General features: G+C 42.7%; 1 protein-coding gene across 1 annotated transcript in view; it reads right to left on the reverse strand.

Annotated features, from left to right (window-relative positions):
* The window catches only part of LOC126481316 (probable cytochrome P450 301a1, mitochondrial), a 176697-nt gene that overhangs the window by 129706 nt on the left and 20394 nt on the right, over positions 1-26597 (reverse strand). Inside the window, exon 2 of the mRNA XM_050104976.1 lies at positions 7038-7260. Coding sequence (XP_049960933.1) covers positions 7038-7242 — 205 coding nt within the window. The 5' untranslated portion in view covers positions 7243-7260. The remainder of the gene's footprint in view (positions 1-7037; positions 7261-26597) is intronic.

Below are 26597 nucleotides of genomic sequence, written 5' to 3' on the forward strand. Positions count from 1 at the left end.
AGAGGGCCGAAGAGTGGACAGACGTTAAGGGCATTTTTTTGCACTTGGGATGGTAAACTGCCCCGCAAGGCGGAAAATCAGCAGTGATCAACAGCGTGAGGATGCTGGAGGCAATGTAAATCACTGCGTTTAAGACACGTAATATTTATCCACGGAGTGAAAAAGTGTGTCATAATGATCTCTCCATTCGCAAAGGGTTTCGGAGTAGTCCCCCATTCGGGTCTCTAGGAGGGTACTACCAAATGGGAGGTGACCGTGAGAAAAATATTGAATAACCAACTAAAAGATAACGTTCTACGAGTCGATGCGTGAATGTCGGAGTTTCGAACGTGGTAGGAAAGCTATAAAATCTGAAAAGGGAAATGCAGAGGATCAGTCTAGATACAGTGGGGGTCAGTGAAGAGAAAGCGAAAGAAGTCAAGGATTTCTGGTCGGACGACTATAGAGTAATATCAGCAGCAGAAAATGGTAAACTAGGGTAGGATTCCTTGTGAATGGCAAGGTAGGGCAACGACTGAAATACTGTGAACAGTTAAGTGAAAGTTTTCTTCTCATCAGAATCAACAGCAAAATAACAACAATGACAACAATAGTTCAGGCGTACGTTCCAACGTCGCAAGAAGAAGACGAAGAGATGTAGAAAGTATATGAGAATAATGAGCGAGTAATGCAACACATAAAGAAACATGAAAACCTAGTAGTCATGGGGAACTGGAAAGCGGTTGTAGGGGATGAGGCAAAACAAAGGGTTACGGAAGAATATTAGCTTGGTAGCAAGAACGACAGATGAGAAAGGCTAATTGAGTTCTGCAATAAATATCAGGTTGTAATAGCGAATATTCTCTTCAAGAATCACGAGAATGTCTACATGGAAAAGGCCGAAAGATACAGGAAGATCCCAGTTAGAGTACATCACGGTCAGGCAGAGATTTCATAATCAGATATTGTATTGTAGGGTGTGTCCAGGAGCAGGTATACACTCAGATCACAATTTTGTAACGATTGTGAGTGACTGACGTCTAAGAGACAATCCAGGAAGAATCAATGCACAAAAATGTGTAAGGAAATTCAAGAATACAGAAACACTAATCACTTAGAAACTGAATAAATTGGAAGTGCAGGAAAGGTAAGGTGAATTAGCTGCATAAAAACGTGAAAAAATCCCGAATGAAATAATTGTTGGAAAGACTGACATAGCATATGGGAAAGTCAAAACAATTTTCGGTGAAATTAGAACCAAGGACAGTAACCTTAACAGTGCAATGGAAATTCCACTATTAAATGCAGAGAGCATGGAGGATGTGTGGAAAGAACATACTGAAGGCATCCATGACGGGGAGGACTTGTCTCATGATGTGGCAGAAGTAGAAACAGACGTCGGCAGGGAAGAGATAGAGGTGCAGATGTTAGAATCAGAATTAAAAGAGCTCTGGAAGATTTAAAATCATAAAAGGCAGAAGGGATAGGTAATGTAACATCGGAATTTCTAAAATCGTTGGGGGTAGTAACAACAAAATGACGACTCACATTGGTGTGTAGAATGTGAGACTGGCCATATATCATCAGACTTTCGGAGAAACATCATCCACACCATTCCTAAGTTGTCAAGAGCCGACAAGTGCGAACATTATCGCACAGTCAGCTAAACAGGTCATACACCCAAGCTGCTGGTAAGAATAACATACAGAAAAATGGAAAAAAATTGAGGATCCCTTAGATGACGGTCAAATTGCCTTCAGAAAAGGTTAAAGTACCAAAGAGGCACTCTGGCGTCGTGCTTGATAATGGAAGCAAGACTGAAGAAAAATAAAGAGTGCGCATATGTCATCATGTGTCAAAATTTAGCGCCTTTTGCCATTTCTTCTTCTAGGGTGTCTGGTTAATGGGTTGGTATTCTGTTTTCAGTGAGCCTGTTTACGATGACAATAAGATAAAACTGTAGTGTCTATCTGTAGGTAGACACAAGGCCACCCGACTGCAGCACCAGCACGTTGCGAGCCACTGACAGCACATTCTACGAGACCATTTGTGCCTACCGAATGGTAGTCTGTACTACTGATCAAATTTAAGTGGAACCTAATACTTAGTACATTGCAAGTACTTGGTCAAAATATCCATTCGTAACTGATGGCTAAATATTTAGTTGTCCACCTAGATTATTCATTAACATTCACTTTTAAAATGGAATAAATCAACTCATTAAACGATCAGGAAGCTCTTACCAATTTTTATCGCCAAAGATTTAAGTCAAAAGATGGAAATTCAGTTTCTTTAACTGACTGTTCAGCCAAACCGCAATATGGATTCTCGGTTTGGGGACCTACCAGCGAAACTATTTTCTTTGGGGGGGTGGGGGTTGGAAGGGGAGAGGTGGGGATAGTGCTCCGTGCAGACACAAGACGAGTATTTGGCGGAACTTATTTCGGATGTATCAGTGTACTGAAAACCTCATACGATTTATACGATTTAGTATACACTGCCTAACAAAAGGAAATGAAGTACCCAAAACGCGAGGACGAAACGAAGTAGAAACTTCACGGTTTGAGAAGGTAATTAAAATAAACACATCAAAAGAAGTTTTGCATCACGTCGGTTACGAGAGTTCCGGAACCTGTACAGAAAATTGGGATAGAGATCAATAAAAACATCATATCCGCCCTTTTTATTCCTCATGAAAACCACACACTGCATGTTGTACCACCATACAACGAGACCTTCAGAGGTGATGGTCCAGACTGCTGTACACACCAGTACTTCTAATACCCAGTAGCACGTCCTCTTGCATTGATCCATGCCTGTATTCATTGTGGCACACTATCCACAAGTTCATCAATGCACTGTTGGTCCAGACTGTCCCACTCAATGGGGATTCGGCGTAGATCCGTCAGAACGGTTGGCGGGTCACGTCGACCATAAATGGCCCTTTTCAATCTATCCCACGCATATTCAATAGGGTTCACGTCTGGAAAACATGCTGGCTACTCTAGTCCAGCGATGTCGTTATCCTAAAGGAAGTCATTCGTAAGATGTGGACGATGGGGATGCGAATTCAGTCCATGAAGACGAATGCCTCGCCATTATGCTTCTGATATGGCTGCACTACCGGTCGGAGGCTGGCATTCAAGTATCATACAGCCTTTCATGCCCACCAGCGGCGTAAGTAGGCCAGACATAATGCCACCCGAAAACAGCAGGGAACCTCCACCATGCTTCACTCGCTGGGCAGTGTGTCTAAGGCGTTCTGCCTGACTGGGTTGCCTCCAAACACGCCTCCGACGATTGTCTGGTTGAAGGCATATGCGACACTCATCGGGGAAGATAACGCGATGCCAATTCTGAGCGGTGCATTCGGCACATTGTTGGGCCCATCTGTATCGCACTGCATGGTGTTGTGGTTGCAAAGATGGACCTCGCCCTGGATGTCGGGATGAAGCTGCGCATCATGCAGCCTATTGCACACAGTTTGAGTCGTAACACGACGTCCTATGGCTGCACAAAAAGCATTATTCAACATGATGGCGTTGCTGTCAGGGTTCCTCCGTAGGTAGCGGTCATCCACTGTAGTAGTAGCCCTTGGGCAGCCTGACGAGGCATGTCATCGACAATTCCTGTATCTCTGAATCTCCTCCATGTCCGAATAACATCGCTTTGGTTCACTCAGAGCCGGCCGAAGTGGCCGTGCGGTTAAAGGCGCTGCAGTCTGGAACCGCAAGTCCGCTACGGTCGCAGGTTCGAATCCTGCCTCGGGCATGGATGTTTGTGATGTCCTTAGGTTAGTTAGGTTTAACTAGTTCTAAGTTCTAGGGGACTAATGACCTCAGCAGTTGAGTCCCATAGTGCTCAGAGCCATTTTTTGTTCACTCAGAGACGCCTGGACACTTCCCTCGTTGAAAGCCCTTCCTGGCACAAAGTAACAATGCGGACGCGATTGAACGGCGGTATTGACCGTCTAGGCATGGTGGAACTATAGACAGCACGAATCTTGTACCTCTGTCCTGGTGGAATGACTGGAACTGATTGGCTGTCGGATCCCCTCTGTCTAATAGGCGCTGCTCATGCATGGTGATTTACATCTTTGGCCAGGTTTAGTGACATCTCTGAATAGTCAATAGGACTGTGTCTGTGACACAATCCCCACAGTCAAAGTTTATCGTCAGGAGTTCTGTTAACTGGGGTGATGCAAAACTTTTTTGATGTGTGTATCAAGTCTGTTTACAAAGAATTTAGCAGTATGAGCCCACTTATCAGCATGATGTTGCACCCTATCTGGTCTCGATGTATGCAGTGATTCTGTTGGGAAGGGTACCATAAAGCCATTGTATCCTCTCCTGAAGGAAGCTGGCACCCAACTACTGTAACTGGTCCCTATCATTCTAAAACCCGTAACTGCAACTGAGATAACGTTTGTACTGGTCCCACACACGTTCTTCAAGAACTGATCTGGGGTTCTTGTAGGCCGTGGGTGTACCTCATCACCACGCATACAGTTCACAGAGACGAGCATTGCTCTGTTGAAAAATGGTACCTCATCATCGTCGCATGAGAAGTAACACATGAAGGTGCAGGATGTTCTTGACATACCATTGCGCCTTCAGAGTTCCGTCGATCACTTCCAGCCACAATTGGTAAGAGCTTCCTGATCGTTTAATGAGTTGATTTATTTCATTTTAATAGAGAGAGATTGGATGAACGCATCCTCCCCCACAGGTCGCCGCCAAACCCATTAACGACGGTGATCCTGGATAGTGCAGAACCACAATTCATTGCTGAACACAGGACGATGCCATTCATCAGCAGTCCATACTTCCCTGTCATAAAATCACTCTAAATGAAGCCGGTTGTGCTGTGGTGGTAACTTTTATTTTATTCTCTGAGTATTTCATAAACATTACAGAGTAACCCACTGCCTTGAAATGTAAGATGGGTCAGATGCTTCTAAATCCAACACTTCTTATTATTACAATCTTATAGATATGCAGTTGTTATTTCTTTTTCTAAATAATATAAAGAACATAATATATAATAATTTCTCTAAGGTTACAGAGAATTGAATGCTTCACAATTGTTGAAATGGTTCTATATCATTTGTTTCTGCCTAGTTGATGAGAATATAATTTGTACAATATAAATGTCAAAGAAAAATACAAAAATATGCAATACAAGAAGTGCTGAAAATAAGTTGCAGTATGTGGTGAAAAATGATATACTGTATTTGGACGTGTAATATAGCCTAAGTAGCTTGTTGGTTGATAAATGCCTATTTGTGCCTATTTCAGGCAAGAAGGCCTCGGTAGAACATCGAACTATTCTCATCTGAAATGGTTTGTGTTCGTGGTAACAATAGCCTACACATGCGATGGTAAAATCCTAGACCAGCTGCTGATAGTCATCAACCAGTGGTATGGTATGACACAGAAAGTTGCAGCAAGTCCATTACTTTTTCGTGGATGGCAGCCACAGATGTGAAGGAGTTACAATGTGCTTGGCGCACAACGCAATGACCCTCCCTTGTGGTGGTCAGACGTCGTTGGCCAAAACCTTGTGACGAATATACCTGCCTTCAAGTTCCCATGCATTCCAACATCTGGCCGCTGTCACATCCAAATGCTCCAGAAACCTGGATATTGTACGATTCAATCATTTGGCCCTGTGGTGACCTAAAATGATTCTCTTTCAAATGTTGTCATGCGCTGATAACTCTTTCTCGTAGAAGTAGAAGTACATAGCTTCTCTGTGCCCTTCACAGTGACCATTCAGCATGTGACGCAGTTCATGTACCTTCTATACCCTACTGTACTGGCGGCTTCTGCCACCGAACATATCAGGATGACCAATTGTAGCGGGAAGACACCAAATGTAGTGGGTGAGTGCCAGGAGGTGTTGTACCAAAACACGGCGAGAACTTTCTAAATGATTTTTTTGTTTCCATCACAGTGCCCCGTTCACCTCAGTCTGCATCACAGGGCCCTGCAATGCTGAGTAAGCACCCCAGTGGCCTGTGCAATGCAAGCTGTGTCGTGCCGCCTTGGCCGGCCCATTGAGTTCAGATGATGTCAGAATGGCTGCGCCGCAGCTGACTCAGCAGCCGTCATCCCCATTGACTCCGCACTGCTCTGCTGGGACCCGTAGGCCGGCCCCGCTGCCCATGGTAGCGAGCCGAAGAGTGGCCCACCCTTGCTGGCTGGGGTCCCCGCATTGGCCTCAGATGGTCGAACAAACGACCCGCCATGGACTGGGACGCTGGTGCTCCATCTGTTGCTGCGTGTAGCCCGGTGGTGTGATACACCCTGCCGTCCAGGAGCACTGCCACACTTGAATGAATCTCGTTAGAAAACGACACATATTTATACTCGACTGTGTGCCTCGGTTTTGCCAAGTGTGTCACTTCACTTCACGTATGCAAAACACTTAGGTTGGCCAGTAGCCCTCTTCTGCCTCTGACATGCGCCACGGAAACTGCTGTGTGCGCCCTCTCCGGCAGTTCTACACCCCTGTGGCTCTCTATTTTCCTTCACAACTGCTGGTATGCGTCACTTACTGCAATCTGGCTCGCATCTGGCTGTAACTCATGCTCCGAATATTGCACAAAACTAACTTTCCCTATCCTAAACGGTGGTGCCGCTACACTACCTTGCCTGGTAACGACACTAAACTCGTACTAATGACATCTGGTGGCCGACTACATATTAACAGAGAAATTCAACTCTAATCATACGTGCTGTTGGTGTATCCGTGTACGAACTTGCATTGAAGTCTGGCCATATGGTCAGGTTGCATCAATTTTTTGTAAGGCAGTATATTTGCATCGCTCGAAGCTCTTCGAGTCAGTCATAACTGCAGTTTTAACTCAATTGCATTTGTGACATGTTTTTAGAAAAGCGCATTCCACTCTGCCTACAGCCCGCAACAATGCACACCCACCACGATTTCTTTTCAGCTGTGCTGATGATACCTCACCTGTACCCTGTCTAAGCACTTGGGAATTTCCACAGTGCGGACTGAGTGCCATATTGCAGCGCTAGAGGTGAGTCGCTTACCCAGTGGTGGCAGGAACCGCCACAGGTTCCCAACTAGCGGCAGCGGTCGGGGGCCGGGTATCTCCTCGAACGGCCTGGCTCGCAGCCACTCTACTGACTGCTGGAGACTGGTGGAGGCGGCGGGAACGGCGGGGGCGGCTGTGGCGTGGGCTCGGCTGAGCGCCGCCACCGACATGAGGCTGCGCTGGCGCACCAAGCTGCTCATCCTGGCCCAAGGGACGCTCTGGAAGGATATGACTGCCTTTAGACGTAGTGTTTATATTTGTACTGTGTGACTCAGCTGTCCCTGCCGATGTCGTTTAACGCATCTCGCAATCTTATATCTGACCTCAAGACCACGCGCGAGATTTTCATATTCTCTCGCTCGCTACACGCCAACTATTAGTCCTACAGAAAAAATGAACATTAAATTTTTGTAGGAAATTTAATGTAGATAAGTTCTGTACTGGAAAACGTTTTCGCTGGAGGCCATGTTTTCGAGTTATTCAAGAAAAACGTACTAAGTGACATTTAAACACACCCCCACTCCCACACTCGTCCCTCACCTGTCACGATTTATGGTATGTCGTTTGTGGCACTCACATCTGTACGAAAGTTTGCGACTACGCGGACTTTTCCCGATATTCGACCTTTTTTAGTCGCTATTGATTCAGCTACTACGCCAAGTGTATAGTCGCCTACTTCGTTAACATTATTAATGTAAACGTGCCCGTGAAGGAAATGAAAGAAAAAAAAACCACTTTTGTAAAAGTCGCGCTAAAACTAATTACACTGAAACTTCAATTCGAACTTAATCCTTACAAGCACAATGGTTTGGTAGTCAGAAGGCCTGACGAAAACAACGATGTAATTGTTTACTTTATGTTGTTAATATTCACATAATTGTTAGGTAAATGACACACAAACGTCGCTTGTACTATTCGTAAGTCTCTACTAAGCCGGTTGCGTATTAAGGCCAGTCATTGAAGGCCGAAAAAGGTCGAATGTGTGAAATAATTCGTGCAGTCGCAAATTTTTGTACTGTGGTGAGAGGACAATACTCTAGAAACACTGACAGGTGGGGGTTGAGTGTGGGAGTTGCGGATGCGTTTGAAGGTCACTTTTGTACATTTTTCTTGAATAAATCGAAAACTAGGCCTCTAGCGCAAAATCACCCCAGGCCAAGATTTAATTGCATTAAATTTCCTACAAAAAGGGCCTATTCACTTTTCCGTAAGAATCCAATGTAGTTTTTGAAGACCAGGTATAACATTGCGGGTTGCATAAAAGACATCGGTAGGGGCAACTGAATTAGACTGCACAATACTTGTCGTTTTCAACATTTTTTGAACTTTTTACGACTTGTAATTGAATCCAAAGTTGTGTGTTAGCACAGTAAAGATTATAATAGAATTAATTATTATTATTTTACACTTAAAGAAATTAACGTATTGCTTCCCGTATACCACGACAGAACCGTACTAAACTGATACTTCAGCATTTCCCTGATTGTGACATATGTTCATTAATACTCCTTCCCTATGCGAGCATATTTACAATAGTTTCAATTCAGAAAAACGCTATTTCTATAGCCAAGAGGGAGTACTAGACGGATGTTGACTGTTAGAAACGATACCGGAACTTTTCAGGTGGAGATGGCAAAACAGGAGACGTTCATGCGCATCTCCTCGCATTTCGGATTCTAAAAAATATCGCATCACTTGTATGTGAGAAATGGAAGCATCGTACAGACAGATAACACAGAGAGTTGGCTGTAGTGCTTTCACTACAGAACGAGTGCTCATCAGGACAACAGTGGGGTAAGAAGAGGAGGCACGCGTCCTTTCAGAACGAATTCACCTCAAGAAGACAGTACGATTGTTCGACTGACTCTGAAGAACGAACGGATGATAATAGATGAAAGCCGTGGAGAGGCCGGTCATGTCTCACCAATAATGGTCTGCAACAGATTACCGGTAGCTGAACTGACATATCGAGTTGCCACGTGTCTTTAACTCCTGACACTATAACGCAAACAACTCAGACTTGCATGGTGTAAAGTAAGAATCAACTAGGCATTGAGTAGAATTCTGTGGTGTTCAGAATTCAGTCTCGCTTCTGCTTTTGGCGGCCAGATCAACGCCAATGTGCCCAAAAAAAAAAAAAAAAAAATGAAAAGTGCGTATGACAAATTTGGCCTCGTTATCTTTCTGGAGAATTTGGCTGCCTGGTACAGATATTCTTAATTGATTCCACTTCGGTGATTTACTCGTCGAGCGTGATGAAATAATGATGAGCACGACACACACACACACACACACACACACACACACACACGCACGCACAGTCCCGAGCGGAGAAAATGCCCGACCCGGCCGGGTTCCCATGATCCAGAGCCAGTAGCACTAATCACATGTAACAGGTGTGGCGTCAAGTCGCGTAAGAGATATGCACCTATTTTTACCGTATCTGAAGGCTTTATCAGTACAATTATGGACACCATAAAACACAGATTCTCTATTGACGACTTTCTTTAGTTACGGGTTACGATTTATACATCACCATCAGATTAATGAGCATTTCAAATAGCTTAAAAATAAGAGATATAAAGAGACTGAGAAACCACTAGGTATATATAAGCTCTGGCCCGAAGGAAGGAAGAATAGAGTTTAATGTTCCGTCGATAGCGAGGTCATTAGAGACGGATTACGAAAGGATGGGGAAAGAAATTGGCTGTGGCTTTTGAAAGGAACCATTGCGGAATTGCCTTGCGTGATTTAGCGGTATCACGGAAAACCTAAAAGCGTGTTAACAACTGCTCCACCTCGCTCGGTATAGGCTCTGGAATGACTGACAGCATGATATAGTTGTGCTGTAACCATCGTCATTTTTCTTTTTTTTTTTCTTTTTTGTGTTAGAAAACGTCTCTTAAAAGTATCAGACAAAATCCTAATAACGCTGAGCTTTCAAAAGTGATAAACATGAATTTAAAGAAAGCCACCAATGCTGTTCTTTTAGGAGCATTTATTAAGTCATAACTGGCTTCATTCTCTACGAACACCCACAATGGACATATGTCAAAATGACATATGCATTTTTCTACCATTTTGCCACCTCGGGATGTTTGTATAGAATGAATCCAGTTGTGGCTTACTACAGTGACGGAAAAAAATGGCAACACCAAAAAGTAATTAATCTAGAGCAATGAAATACCGGAAATACATTTGTTTGGATAACATATTTAAGTGATTATCATCGCAAGACCACAGGTTAATTTAAAGGCGAGATAAACTACTGAAAATGTGAAACGCTGGTGTATTAATAACCGCTGTAACCGCAAGAATGTTGAATTCAACGCGTAAACGTGCACGCTTTGTGCAACGCAGGTGCCGAATGTCAGTTTGTGGGATGGAGTCCCATGCCTGTTGCACTTGGGCGGTCAATACAGAGACGTTTAATGCTGTTTGTGGATGACGCTGGTGTTGTTGTCCGATGATGTCCAATGTCCATATCTGATAGACTGGAGACAGATCTGGTGATCGAGGGGGGGGGGGGGGGCAAGGTAAGAAGTCGACACTCTGTAGAGCATGTTGGGTCACAAGAGCGGTTTGGGGCGAGGTTATCCTGTTGGAAAACACTCCGCTGAATGCTGTTCACGAATGGCAGCAGAACAGGTCGGATCACCAGACTGACGAACAAATTTGCAGGCCGGATGTGTGGAATAAACACGAGATTCCTCTTGCTGTCATACGAAATCGCACGACAGACCAAAACTTCAGGCGTAGGTCCAGTGTCTCCCCAACACGCAGACAGGTTCATTGCAAGCCCTCAACTGGCTTCTTTCTAACCAATAACTGGCACCGAGACACAACCAGTTTTCGTCAGAAAACACAAGAAACCTACTACCAGCTCTCCAGTGAGCTATCGCGTGACACTAATTATGTCGCAAATGGCAGTGGTTTCGGATCAGTGCAATGCACGCTACTGGGCGTCTGGCTCGGAGCTGTCCTTGAAGTAACCTGTTTGTACCAGTTCGTTGTGTCACTGTGTAAACAACTGCTGCTCAGACTGCTGCTGCAGATGTAGTACGATGCGCTAAGGCCAAACGCCGAACACGATGCTCTTCCCTGTGTGTAGCGTCACGTGACCGTCTGGAGCCCGGTCTTCTTTCCACCGTACATTCTCGTGATAACCGCTGCCAGTAGTCATATGCATTGGCTAAATTCTTACCAAGTCTTTCAGCAATATCGCAGAAGGAAGATACATCTTATTGTAAACCTATTATATGATCTCGTTGAAGTGTAGATAATGACATCTTTGTTGCCTTAAAAGCATTCTTGACTAACATCAACTAACCACGTACAATCTGAAAGGTAACTAGCGCTCATGACCGTTGTGCTGCGTATTTAAAGCAAACGTCATTTGCATTGTTATATTGCCGCTAATAGTGCCACTATTATGAGACTGGCGCGAAATTTGAACAGACATCATCTTTCAGTTGGAGAAACACGCCTACCAACTTTCGTTTATGTCGCACAACTTCTTCTTTGTGTTCCGATTTTTTTTTCGTCAGTATAACTTCACCTAACATTACAGCTGTGAATGGTTTTTTTAACACTCATGGTCTGAGAATATTTATGGGACTCTATTACACTTCGTGTATTATGTACCTCCGTCCGATGCACAATTGTTCCTCGTGGAACTGTGTGTTGCGCAGGCTTGGAGCTGATGTGGTACTGCAAGTTCTTCGTGGTGTTGCGCTGTGGCTGCACAGACGAGCATACTAAAACACCGCGATCGCATATTTATCTTCCAAGGCACTATATGTGCTCACTTGCTTTTACACTTTTGGCTGATCTGTTACCCTAATCGTTCTGCCATGCACTTACTTTCCCATTCAGGAGTTGGGCTTTGGTTGATATTGTTTGCTGAGAAGTTTAATGGTGTCAGTGATGCTACGCTTAGTCCGAAAATGGCGTCAGACAGTATCTGTTTTGAATAAGACAAAAAAAAAGTTGCGAAACGTGCCCGCACACTAGAAAATGTGGATACAGGTCATCAGAAAATATTTCAGAGTCCAACCAAATCAACTCGACGCCAGTCGCAAGAGACCGGCATTTCACGTCGATCACGCGGACGAATACTCCACCTGGACCTGCACATGCATTCTTACCAAAGTGTCTGTTGTCCATGCATTAAGACCAGCAGGTGCTCCTCCGCGTCTCCATTTATGTGAGTGAGTATTCACTGAGATAACAAAGAATGGCTTGGACATTAATCTTTTCTTTATGTCTAATTAAGCCTGTTTTCGCCCAAGTGGTTATGTCAGCTCACAGAATCACAGGTTCTGGCGAGCGGAGAATCCGCATAACTTCCACGAAACAGCATTGCATGATCAGAAGGTTGGAGTTGGATGAGCAGTGTCTCCACGCCACATTATTGGTCCCATCTTCTTTCGTTAGATGCTGATTCTGGCGCGTTACATTGCCCATATTTTGAAACATTTGTGGCGGCGTTAACGGAGGAGCATGCATCTACAGTTACTTCCAACTGGATGGAAGAAATTCCCATATAGCCGCCCGGACCTTCGTGCACATTTATACAATCTTCACACCTAACAGTTTGTTAACAGGAGTCAGTCTGGTCGCGGCCCTTGCTGCCCACCCAGGTCACCTGATCTGTTAGTGTGCCATTACTTTCTGCGGGGAGTCCTCAAGTCCAAGGTGTATCGCGATAACCCTTGTAGTCTTCAAGAACTGCATCAGAACATTCCGGATGAGATTTCAGCAATTTCAGCAGTCCAGCTATGATCCGTCTTCAGCAACTTGCTGACCAGGACCCAAAAATGCCAAGAGATGAACATCTGCTATAGTCATGTTTCTAATGTATTTCCTTTGCTCTGCTGTGTATCTTTCTACCCCGAAACTGTTCTCCAGGCCACTTTTATTTGCCCCACCCTGTAACAAAATAATGGCCCGCAAATCGATCTCTGTGAGCACCATTTACTAGTTTCTTTAATTACTTTTTGTGTGCCGGTTGCTCAATCCTCTACTCTAGCCCTAAAGTAATTTATAAAGCTTTTTTATGTATACTGGGGCACCTGTAATTTTCGCATTTGCGTAAATAATGCGGGAGGATAACATCACATTGTAAAATGTCCGCACATTCGGGTATATTATGTTACTTGTGATTATTGTTCAGTCACGTCGTTAATTTCATCCTTAGTACTTCTGTACCCTAAAGCCGAACTTGTACAAATTTAGTCCGTTAAGTTCCCTATCCGATTATAATCTATCGGAGAAGAGTCTTACCTGGACTCTCGGAAGTGTGTTGATGACCTCGCAAGTGTGTTGATGAGACAGATTGGTCTACAGCTTTCAGGATTAGTCGTAGTCTCGTTCTACGAGTTTTTGATTGTTACAGCTTTTACTAATTTCCAATCGTCGTGCACCCTACTTAGTGTTAATAAACTGTTAAGTACTCTGGTCAGGAATGGAACAATTTGCGCTTTTAGTTGTTTGAGGACTTTGGAATGAATGTTATCTGGTCCTGGAGGCTTTCCCTATTTCAATTTCGATAGACCTAGGGCTACTTTTTCTTTAGCAAACGCGGTAGCTATCACAGTATTTGTGTACTGACTTTGTAGCACTCATTCGATCTGTCTATGAAGCTGATTAGCATGAAGATCGTCGACTAGGAGGAGTTTGCCAAGGAGATGTTCTGCTAACCGTCTCCATCCACGATCATTGGCCTGACTTCATTTTTCATTGTGATTTCTCAGGTACTTCTCCACTGCGCCTGTTTACGCTGACCAAGAAATTCTTGATACAGGGACTTGATTTGTGTATTGTGACAGTAGGGCTTCTGCAGGGATGGGGGGATCTTTGATAACCTCTTTCCTCTCGCCCTAGCAGTCCGTTTAATATCCATCATCTCAGGTGACCACGGCATCTTCTTTAATGGCATACGGCACTTTTGGGTACGCTTTCACGTTATGTGTCTTTTATTCCTTGTAGAGCCTCAGCCCTTATGTCTATACTGCCAAATATTCTGTTGATATGTGACACTGTTTCGCGTAGATTATTCCAATTCGCATTCTTAACGTTAAACTTTTCAAAGCCGAAAGGTAATGTGGAGTATGAATTCTCTTGATGGGACAAGAACATTTCCAACAACAATAACAAAAGAGTTGCTAGGGTAATGGTTGGAACTATACTACGGGCCACAACTATAGATTATAAACGATGACGTCAAAAGAAGACTGATCTGCAAAAATGGCTTATTTACAAGGAGCGCCAAAACATCAAGAATCGAGCAAAAGGCTAGTGGTAAAATAAGAGCCAGAATGAGGACAAAGCCGGCCGCGGTGGTCTCGCGGTTCTAGGCGCCCAGTCCGGAACCGTGCGACTGCTACGGCCGCAGGTTCGAATCCTGCCTCGGGCATGGATGTGTGTGATGTCCTTAGGTTAGTTAGGTTTAAGTAGTTCTAAGTTCTAGGGGACTGATGACCACAGCAGTTGAGTCCCATAGTGCTCAGAGCCATTTGAACCATTTTTTTGAGGACAAAGTAAATAATGATGAGCAGGACTAAAAGAAAATGGAGTTAACTGGTAGGACTCTTTGGATATTTCTTGAGAATCACAAGTTATCCGTTTCCGAAAATTTACTGAATGGTACCACCGTGCAGACAGAACGCGGCAGACATTGACGTTCTTGGTAAGTCCACATCAACGAAATAATGGTGCGTCGCTGTGTACGCTAGAAGGAGGACGCCGTGAGTAGAGAGGTTTGGCGAAAGGTAACAGGAGCACAGCAAAGTGTTGTTATTAAATGACCTTTGTATTAATTAATTCTGTATAATAATAATATAACAAATTTTTCTGCAATAAGTGAGACTGGTCACTATTTTTATAGCGAATTGTGAATGAAATTATTTAGTGATCGCTTCTATTGGATAAAAAATTCAGAAAAATTCAACCAGATTTTTTTTTCAAATATTCATTTCTTTCAGTAACTAAAGAAATAAAAATTGTAAAATTAGGTGCCTTTAGTAATGGATACCATCCTGCTGAAATAAACAATTCCATATACCTCAGTTAAAACAACCAGTCGCCGAACAACCACTCTAAAACAAGAAAACCACATTTATAAGCATGCCTTTTCTAGGGAAGATCTCTTTCCAAACTGCCAGTCTTTTTAAGACATAGGAATAAGCTTCTTCGCCACCAACAAAATAGTAAATAAATTCATTCACAGTACCCAAACTACGATGCAACGATATCAAAGTTACTTTGTGCAAACTCACTCGCGTTTCATGTCCAGACTTCTACATTGGAAAAACTGGTAGGAGCTTCACAACAAGATTCAACGAGCACATGGATGCATTCTGTCTTAACAACCTGAGCAATTCAAGCTTTGTCACACATCTTGCCCAAAATAGTCATTCTGTAAACAAAACGTTCAGGTACTTCATCTTGCTAACAAAGACATAACGTGTCTTCCTGAAGAAACTGAAATATTTATCGACACACACGTAGTATCAGTGTACTATCTATACAACCAGAATTATATGAAAAACTAATTTTTCCTTCTGACATTCAGAGACATACTGCCTCTAAACAGCCAACCTGCCAACCACCCCCTCTCTCCTCCACACAATATTTACCACTCAATCCTTCCCATTACACCACAGACACCTTTATATCTATGCCAATAATGTACGATAGAGTAATTTTTGTAACGTGTAGCTAAATAATTAAGCCTTCTGCTGTTAAGACATATAAAATTTATTACTAAACATAAAATAATTATCTATGAGCGAGGTATGTCATATCTTCGAGTGAAGACGTTTGTGACGCGCACCAGTTATACAGGTCCTGCGTGCTAACAGATTTATCATGACGGTCGGTATATATTCCTGTTACAGAGCTAGTACCCAGCCTCATGCTGTGAAAATAAACTTGTAACTTCCAAGATCACTATCTGAAAATGAGCGTGAAAAGATTCAAAACTTGTTCATGGAATAAGTGAATATTTAAAAAAAATAGACTGGTTAAAGCTTTCTGTTGAATACGTTGTCAAGGATTCTGAATCAACCGCAACAGATAAGCTTGAACATAAGCTTTTGTTCAATCTGGAGTGACCTCTCCACTTGAAAATCTTATTTGCAGCTCTTCTGTTTGTAAGTGTGTTGTCTAGGTTAGTAACTGCACCGTTTCTGTATTATCTCGGGTCGTCCCAGACGATTCGCTACTAACAGACCAAGTTCTCTAACTATAAAAGGCGAGGAAAAACTTTCTGACGGACTTGCTGTTGCGTATATACAACGCAGTGCGACTCAGATGCGGGTATCGAGTACCGACATGTAGGCAAGGGGTTAGGAACGCATTCGCGTCTTTGCAACGTGCTCGCGGTAAATGCGGAAACGTTGACTCTGGTGATGTTATTAGCACATGCGTATAAACAGGACCAACGTGCTGTCTTTCTTTTCTTAACTGTCAAGGGATACGGCAACGCAAGTCCACATATCGAAAATTTTGCAACGCAGAACGCGAATTCAAATGGGAAGTACGCGAACACCCTCCCTGTAATCCTGATCACTTCCCATGCGAGTGTCACCCCTTCGGTCCCTTAAGAAAGACTTTGAATGGTCGACTATCCCTGTCGGACGAGGATGTGCAGCAGGAAGTTACGGACTTCTTCCCGCAGCACGACACGGTGTTTTGCCAAGCGCGTTTTTTCAACCTGGTACGTCGGTGCATAGCTCAAGCCGGCCGCGGTGGCCGTGCGGTTCTGGCGCTGCAGTCCGGAACCGCGGGACTGCTACGGTCGCAGGTTCGAATCCTGCCTCGGGCATGGGTGTGTGTGATGTCCTTAGGTTAGTTAGGTTTAAGTAGTTCTAAGTTCTAGGGGACTGATGACCATAGATGTCCCATAGTGCTCAGAGCCATTTGAGCCAAGCGCAACGAAAGTAATTTACTATTATTGAAACACAATCATTCACTTTACAACGTTTCTTACAGCATAAAGACAACCAATACCATTTGTTTTACCGTTCTGCATGGAAGCACCTCGGAAACATCCTAGCAATCCTATGGAGTCAGCGGACATTTGCCGGCTCCCTTTCTTCGGTTCATAGCCTCCTTCACACTGGAGCACAAAGCTTACCACATGTTTTCTAAAACGTCATGCCGCCTTATGTGAGGCTTCTCTTATTAATTCTGTGGCCGTCAGTAGTTTAATAGCCAGATAGAAGGTCCATTTTAATAAAATCTAAATGCGGACGGCATGTGATGAACAAGTGCGGAACAAATCTTCAATACGGATTAATAAGACCCCAGATTAATTGCTCTTTTTCAGGCTCTATTCCGATTATGTATCAGAGGGTGATGTATCCGTCTTCTACTTAACTGAGTTTCGCGTTTAATTCCATAAGTTCATAAATCAGATCCACTGTTTATCAACATTGTCTAGTATATAAATTTGTTAGTGTGGTCACGTTGATTCATATATTTTAAGACATTGCCTCATCCTTGATATTGTTGGAACGTAACTGCATTGTGGTACTCCAGATGTTGGGTTTCATGTATGCTCAGTATTTACTTATATACTGCATGTCGGTGGGGCATTGTTGCCATAAGACATTACCCTCGATTCAACCTTGAACACGAATGGATGGCAAAATGTAAGTTACGCGATATTATGGCAGACCAAGTAACTTTTATTGAACCCTGCACTACTTTTCAAAGGACACAGATTCATGACAATATCTTTCAGCATAGCCTATGGAAAAACGATGGTAACATTCGATCAGCAGTTCAGTTCCTCGACGACAGGAATCCTCTCCTTGTTCACGGAGCCATCTGAGAACCGCTATCTGAACGTTCTCTTAATTGGCAAATCTCTTCCAGCTTGCCAAGAGAATGGTAATCACATGGTGCAAAACGTGGACTTCACGATTACCACCATCTCAGTAAGTGCAGCCTTGGGCAAACTGTTGACACATTCACACTGTGACTGAACGCAACTATGCATTTCTTCCATATGTCACCAGAATTTCGGAATTTGTGTGCACCTTACACGTTTGACCCACAAGAATCCATACCACAGCAGAACTGTTGTAAGACATTGTGGTCTCCTGACCTTCATTGCTTACATATTCCGCCCTCGCAATCATATTCCGCACATCAAGACGCTTCATTCGAACCCAAACTCGATAAGATAAAGTCAGTGTTGTATGAATTCATGTAAATGATACGCAAATAACTAATAAATCGCAAATGCGCACCGAGATTGAAATACTCGAGGCTGGCGTACACACGACGGTCGCAGGGGCTTTTAGATTGGGAGACACAAACTGTACGTCGGAGGGCCAGTCCCTTCAGAGGACGACTCAGCCTACCTACGTCGGTCGGTGACTGCCCATAGAGCAGACAGCATTTGCCCAAGTGAAAGGAGGAACGACCCTGTGTTCGGCTTAAAAGCAAATTCCGCTACATTGTGTGGGAGCACAAAGAGCTACGAAGTAAACATACTCCACGGTGGTGCGCTTTTGTCGACGCAAGCGGGATCTGTGTACGAAAGGGAACAGTTATTTGGCAGCCATTACGGAAAACGACGCTAGTGGCACCTATGGGCGAAAGTGAAAACTTTTTGGCAGCCGTCACCGTGTACGACGTGAGCGGTGCCTAGGAGCGACGCTGCAAATATTACCACGCTTTGCAGAGATGGTCCAGTGCTGACAGCCGGATGGCGTCAACTGAGTCGGCGCTACGCAACAGCAGCGACTACGGAGCCAGAAGACAACGCAAAGTAAGTCGCACATCTCACCGTTACCTCACGCAACGGAAGCAACGACGGTAATTAACTGGCAGTGCAGATTGCGTTCTATAGTTATGTAATTACAAAAAGTACCAGTTGAAATACTTCATTCGCAAAATTACGAGCCATAATTACTTTGCCGATCGTACAGTAAAGTAAATGTCACTGTCAGACACTGCTTACTTAGTGATGTAATTTTTAATAACAGTTAATACAATTGCAGAACTATATTTACGTTAGCTTATATTCAATTCTTTTTTTTTTCTTTTACGTGACCTTGTATGTTATGTGTGCTTCTGAGCACGAATTACAGCGTTGAATGCATACGGCGCTGTAGTTTGGTTGTGGTTATTGCCATCCATTCTATGCTACGAATGTTACTGTGATTTGTTTAAATTTTGCTTGAATGACTTATCTGTGGTTCAATACAGCAAATAATGAAGTTGGTGCAGCTGCAGTAGACAGGGACGTGAAAGCAGTCTCTTTAGGTGAAAGTAATCAGGTGGAGGCAAAAACAGAAGTAAGTGGTAGTGAAGTGTTGAAGGATTCCAGTATAGGCGACACTAGAATATCAACAGAGATGGGAAGTCCTAATGCAGTGTCGTCACCAATCATGGAGATGCTAGACGGGATGAGTGTAGATTTAGGTCTGACATGTCTATCGCTGACATGTCAAAAACATTATTGCACAATAATAAACAAGTAGAGCAAGATAACAAACAATTAAGGGAAGACATTAAGCGATCGGTAGAGCATATGAACGTATCACTCAGTAAAACGATCGACAAGACTAATGAGGCTCTGAGGAAGCTGGCTGAGTCAAGTCATCAAAAGATAGATGAACTTACTGGCGGTTTGAGGAGAACATTGCAGGCAATACTAAACGTTTTGAAAAGGTAGAATCGGAAGTCAAAGAAATGAAGGAAGAACTTACTAAAAAGGTGGAGGTTTACGACGGGCATTTCGAAGAACCAGGTGAGGAAGTGAAACACTGTAAACGCTGGAAAACGGCTGTTGCGCTAAACCAGGATGCTTGTGCACGGCGAGTAGAAGAGGTGTACAGTGAGGTAGGAAAGACTAAGTCGGTCAGCAGGTGAATAGTGAAGTGAAATCACTATTACGTGATGGAAGCATTTCTGGAGGTAGCTGAATTGGTATACAGAACGATGAGGTCTTCCTTGGCATAGGGAATTTTAAGAACTTCGAACCAAATGGGAAGTGGCATCCTAAAGATTTCTTAGATCAATTTAAGGGCGTGTTACCTGAATTATGGGACGAGCAAAGAAAGGTACGCTTCATTGCAGCAAGATTGGAAGGTGAAGCTGGTACATGGGGTATGAGAATAGGATATAATTGTACAAGCTTTGCTGAATTTGAAAAGGAATTTTTGCAACGATTTTGGTCGCGACAGATGCAAAATGACGTATGCAACAGTCTATACCAAGGTAGAAGGTTTGAGACCAGGTGTGAGTAGAAACTAAAGAAAATTTTTCAAGATAATTGTAAGAGGAACTTTTATTTAGGTGAACCAGTGACGACAGAAGCAATAGTGTCCCTGACCATAAGTAAGCTACCAACTGGAGTTCAGGATAAGTTGCTAGCTATTCCTAAAGATGATGTAGAGGCAATGAAATTAGTCTCAGGACAATTAAACCCGTTGTATGAGTCACAACGAAAAGGAGGGGGAGAAGATGATAGAAGAGTATCATGGAACAATGAACCCAATATAGATATTCATTCAAACCATGACAGTAGACATAGTGGACAACATTGGAAAAATAATAATGACAGGAGACATTACGGTGGTTTCTGTGTCCATGGTGGTCACAGAAGCGACGGTGGTGGCTACGGATATCAAAATTCAAGGCACAATGCATTGGATAACCAGGTGCGAAACTGGAAACATAGCAAGTGGAAAGCGTATGTAACATATTTTTGAGGGTGCAATCAACAGCATACCTCATGCCACGTGGGAAAACACCGAGTGGAAAACATTAAACTATACTATAGTGAGCAAGATTGATGATAGTGATATATGGTGACGCTTCTGAATCTGTATATACGTCAGCTGCTATTGTCCTTAAGTACAGACATTAATTACTGATTATTATGAGGTCTCATGAGGACACTCGAATCGAGTGAGATTTAACTAGGATGTGTTACGGCCATAGGCAAATTTTTTCTTTCTGTCCACCTTCTATCTCTTTAACCTAGATTAGATGTATTATATTTCTTCTTGCCCACACAGTGATATGGTTCGAGTGATTACTAGAGTCTAGTGTATATAGGTTGTGCTACCCAAAAGTTTTTTTTCATTTAGAAGTTTCTTACTACTCCTGCTTAATGATTGCTATTAATTTTTGTACCATTCACTTAGAAACTAAATTTAACTTAGTGGACATCCATATATTTTTCTTCTCAATAGCGTATGTGTTTATTATGTCATATAGAACATCGTAATGTCTACTGTAGTAGTAACAGACTAAGGCTAAGTTGAATAGACATTGCTAGGGCAACACTGAGAACACCGTTAACGTGTTTCATGTTCGCCAATGGACGGATTACCGGCAGGCGAGAGTGGCGAGCTGACGACTATACTGCACATCTGCTGGTCGGCGCAGCATGGACACTACAGTCACTCCCCACCCCATTTCAGTGTAAAGAACGCTCCCTTGTGATGCAGTGTTGTGAGTAGTGAAGTAATTTTTTTTGTTTATTTTTGATGGCCAAGTGCTGATGAAGGTTCTCTAGTTTTTGCCTAATAGTGTCACCAGTGATATTGTCTACTTGGAGTAGCAGTGAATGTGTGTGTTTTTCTACTTTTTTTATCTCTTTCTTTCAGGCACCTGTCTGTCATATCTAACCTATTGTATTTGTAAACTTTTCTATTTCAGGGACTTAATACTTTTGTGTCTTATTATATTAGCTCCTTGTTTATCCACTCTATTGTAACTGTATTTTGCTATACAGGTTGCACTGTAGGTAGCGTTCTTTTATTATGTAGAAATTTTGTGTATGTGACAACTGTTCTTTATGTTTCCATGATTATGTGTAACTCATGTCTAGTCCCACAATGTGGCAATGGTATATAACTGTGGGATGGGACAATATACCTCCCCCCCCCCCCCCTACCCTCACACCATCTCTTTAATCCCCTGCAGTAGGGAATTATTTATATTTCGATATTCTCTTCGACAATTCGAAAACTATTTCGTGCGGGAATGTAAGCGTATTGTCATATCGCTGGCTTAGTTGTGGAGTACCTTTGCAGGCAGCCGCGTCTGTAGAGAGTCAAGCACGCGACACGAAACTGTTACGTTGTGTAGTATGTAGCTCTGCATGCAGAAGCAAGTAGGAGCGTTGTTACTATTCAGGTTGAAGTGTTGCCACAAGTGCTATTATAGTAAAGTGATGACATATGCAAAGGGTTCAGAGGAAAGTGCGTCAAGAAGTAATTAAAAATGAGCAGTGCCGTCGATAGTGTATTTATGTATCCTCTCGTTGCGTGTCACACGGCATCTGCGCCGTGTTTGGTCTCCCAAAATGAACCAATGTGAATCAGCAAAAATTTGTTACCGTAATAGAATGCAGTCAAGTGCCAGTGTCTTGTAACGAGCGTGAGGACATGCATTCCATCATCACGTTTCCGCATTATCAACAATCACCCACGCCGCGATGGTTACGCGCATGCTCGTACAAGGGAGAACTGAAAACTGAAAAATTTTACTTTGCGAACAGTGTTATATCATTACTAATGACAAGGAGGACTATTACCAGGTATCTGTATGTGTGACGAGTCTAAGAACTTTTGTTCGATCATTCGGCTTCCGCATCATCAACAATCAACCGCGTCCTGTTGGTTACGTGTACGCTTGTCTGAACTATATTTTTTGGACTGTTAATCATCAAGATTGTTAATTGGGATAAACATTTACGATTTAGAGTGTAAACAGTGCAACCTGGTTTCCATATTGTCTCAGAATATAGATTTTCATACCAGACACAGGACAGTGTTGTGTTTAAATGTTGAGTGGCTCCCCTAAACCCGCTTGCATTTTTTCAATAGATAATTTCAGGCAAGCCAACAGCCAGCTGTGGAGCAGAACAATACGACCGCCTCGGGATTACCATGTACGTGGTGTGGACAGGGTGCACGGTCAAGCAACGGTCAAAGAACGATAAACAGTTTCAGGGACCTCCACCCCCATTTGTACTCCCCGCCGTGTTACACCTTAACACCAGATGCTTCGATATAGCGATGGAGAGGGCACAGACATGTTGAGAAAGCACTTAGCGCAATAACAACAACATGAAGACCAACGCCACACTGGAAATGCAGGTTGCAACCAGGTTGGACTTCAGGAGGACAACGCGCAGCACAGACATTTCATATGTCACGACACTACTACACAATGGAAGAGAGTGGGGAGAATCATAATACGACGAGACGACAATGAAGGTACAAAAAATGACTAAGATACAAACTCATCGAGTAACATTTGGAAAGGCAGTCAGATCCTATAAATCCTATATCACTCCTACACTAAAATTCACATATTCCTAGCCCATGAAGAACAGAAGAATGCAAGAAAGAAGAGAAGAACAGAAGATGCAAGATGAAGAAGGGCAGAAGACAGCAAGATACCTTTCTGTCCTATCCTACAAAGCAAATTGCTGCAAACGTCTTTCCATGAATTTTGAGGCATGGCAACTACCACCACAACCACCTCTCCAAAAATAAACCTTGAATCGTCAAACAAATACAAGTGAACGACAAACAGAATATTAAGCAGTACCAACCAACATTATCTAGAAATAGATTCAGCAAAATGAACAGTATTCTCCCTACCACATCATCAAATTGCCATACAGAACCAGGTGTGAAGTACCAAGACGTCACAGCACAATATTGGGTGACGATCGTCGGTAGTCAACTACAATCATCGAACTGTCATACCGTCCCAGGTGTGACAGCAAAGGAATACCAAGACATCACTGTTTATGCAGTAAACCACAGTCGTCGTCATCGGTTAATAGTACCACTCTATGATGACAATGTCAACAAGTAATATCCGGCATCGCATTCTAGAGTGCTTCTCTCATGATTTGTGACACCCATACAAATGAGTCAACACCTTCCACTTTTTCAGTGGGGATCGTCGAGCACAGAAACTGATGCAGCAGAAAAGGAAAACACTGATAAAACACAAAAGTAGAGTTAAGAAAATAATATATTTGTAAAAATATTTTTTTTTCCTTTTTTGTAAAAGTAATTATTTTTATTATGTATGTAAAGTCCATAATTTATAGATACCTTAAAACCTTTTGTAAAGAAACTTAGTTTGTATAGTTACATAATCTCACAAACTCATGGAAAGTCTGTTTATTTCTTTTATATGTAAAATTAGAAAAGGATTTATGCAGGATTTTTCTTCTTTAAGTAACATTCAAAAACACTTTTTTGGGGTAATAATATTAATACTGAGGATAGAATTAAGAGAAAACGCTTCTTCATTCTTACAAAAAAAAACACACATAAAGAAAAAGATAATGCCTAAATACATAAAACAATGTTACACAACAGAGCTTTTGCGAAGATTTATGCAAAGCCTAACTGAAGAAAAGGGAAAACCACACCAAGACATAATACACTGTACACTTACTAAAAGTTTAGGAAAAGTAATATTGTAAAAATTTTTGGAAATGAAAAAGAAAAACAGAGACATTTACTGGCAACGACAAAGAATAACAACCTTTGTAAAGTCTATATTTGCCTAACAACAAAACATAAATTGTAGAATTAAAAACTAAAAACAATAGCTATAAAGAAATCATTAGAAAAAGTTGTTAAGACTGGCTCAGAAAAGTTTATTTGAAAATCTAAAACAATAATTTTTGCCTGACTTTCTCAATGTTTTCCTCGGCATTGACAAACCCCAGAGAAAAAAATTTGTCAAAAGGAGGGAGGTATGTAAGACGTTGTGGTCTCCTGACCTTCATTGCTTACATATTCCGCCCTCGCAATCATATTCTGCACATCAAGATGCTTCATTCGAACCCAAACTTCATAAGATAAAGTCATTGTTGTATGAATTCATGTAAACGATATGCAAATAACTAATAAATCGCAAATGCGCACCGAGATTGAAATACTAGAGGCTGGCGTACACACACACATTCAAGACACGACGGTCGCAGGGGCTTTTAGTTCGGGAGACATAAACCCCACGCTGGGGGCCGGTCCCTTCAGAGGACGACTCAGTCTATCTATCTCGGCCGGTGACTGCCCACAGAGCAGACAGCGTTTGGTCAAGTGAAAGGAAGAACGACCCCGAGTTCGGCTTAAAAGCAAATTCCACTACGTTGTGCGGGAGCACCCAGCCTACACATACTTTACAAATATAGCACGCAGTTACAGAGATTTTCACAGGGAGACAGCAAATCCAAATGTCGATGCTACAGATTTTCGGATTGGTCGCCTTAAAAGAAACATCATTCTCCCATTTTAGAAGAGCAATGCTGATTGGCAGATTATATTTCTGACGCCTTGAGCTGAAGGAGTAATGGAAGAGACCGAAAGACATACCCCTTCATGTCTGGCATGGAGAGGGGCCTTTCTGTTGTCGCTCTTGAAGCGAGAACATGTAACGAGACCGTGCTCGCTCATACATGTACTCAAAGAGTGAGGAACAAGTCTCTCCTCAGTACTTCACTGGGAGAGCACATCTGTCGAGAGCGAATCAGAGTGCGATTCTATATTAAGTCCCTGTGATTAAGTGTTGTTCACTGTGTTGGCCACCACACTTATTGTGCGGTGTGAACGGACAGAGTTATAGTTAAACGCCTGCGAGCGAATTTTTGAGTGGCTTCATGGTGGACTGGTTATCTGACCGGTGTACCACGCCAATAGTTAGACTAGGAACGAATAGGAGTCCTTCACTTCATCAAGGCGTTGGGAGAGTTTGATTGGCGAAGGTCAATCCATATAGAACGGAGTTATCTTATTTGTCAGCAGCGAGCAGCACAGACAGCAGTCATTACAGCTTATGGTATTGTGCGTTACAGCTCTTGCGAGCCCCATATTTCCTACACAACAGTACCATTCACTGCATTTCACACGTGACAGCCTCGACCATACCTAGCAACGTTCTAACGGATAATTTTTGAAGTTGAGTAGGCGCGGCTCTCAGCCATTCTGCCAACGCAATAACAATCTTAAACTTTGTATAGAAATTTCATTAGCGAATCCTATCCTTCACAGGTAACTTCACATTCCAAAAAGAACCCGGAAATAGCTTGTTCAGTTCATAACTAAAAGTGCCATTTTGATTTCTCAGAATTTTTGCAGAATAAATAATAATTTTCGTTAGTTTCATGTTTTTCTTACACTAACTAGCACTACTCCAGTACCCAAGTATCCCACTAGTTACGTAAGATATTTTGTGAATTTATGTGTCATTTCCTTACAGCAAACGACTCCAGAAGATATTAATTGCTGAAAGTTTTTCAGGCATTTCTCTTTAGAACGTTAGGAGCGTCTGTCTGACTTCTGTAGTAGTGTGGGGGTGGAAATTGCATCTTGCAGGAGCCACAGGGTAAAGGGTACATCTCAGATTAATCCGTTGCACAGAATGACAAAATAGCACCCACACGCTCACACTGTCTCTGAAGTAAACCTGGAATATGTCTCTCTTCTGATGATGCACCACTCCTGTTGTGTGATGATCTTAGCGTGGGACGATATGTATAAGCTACTTTCTG

Source organism: Schistocerca serialis, chromosome 5 (assembly GCF_023864345.2).
Source record: "Schistocerca serialis cubense isolate TAMUIC-IGC-003099 chromosome 5, iqSchSeri2.2, whole genome shotgun sequence".
Lineage (NCBI taxonomy): Eukaryota > Metazoa > Arthropoda > Insecta > Orthoptera > Acrididae > Schistocerca > Schistocerca serialis.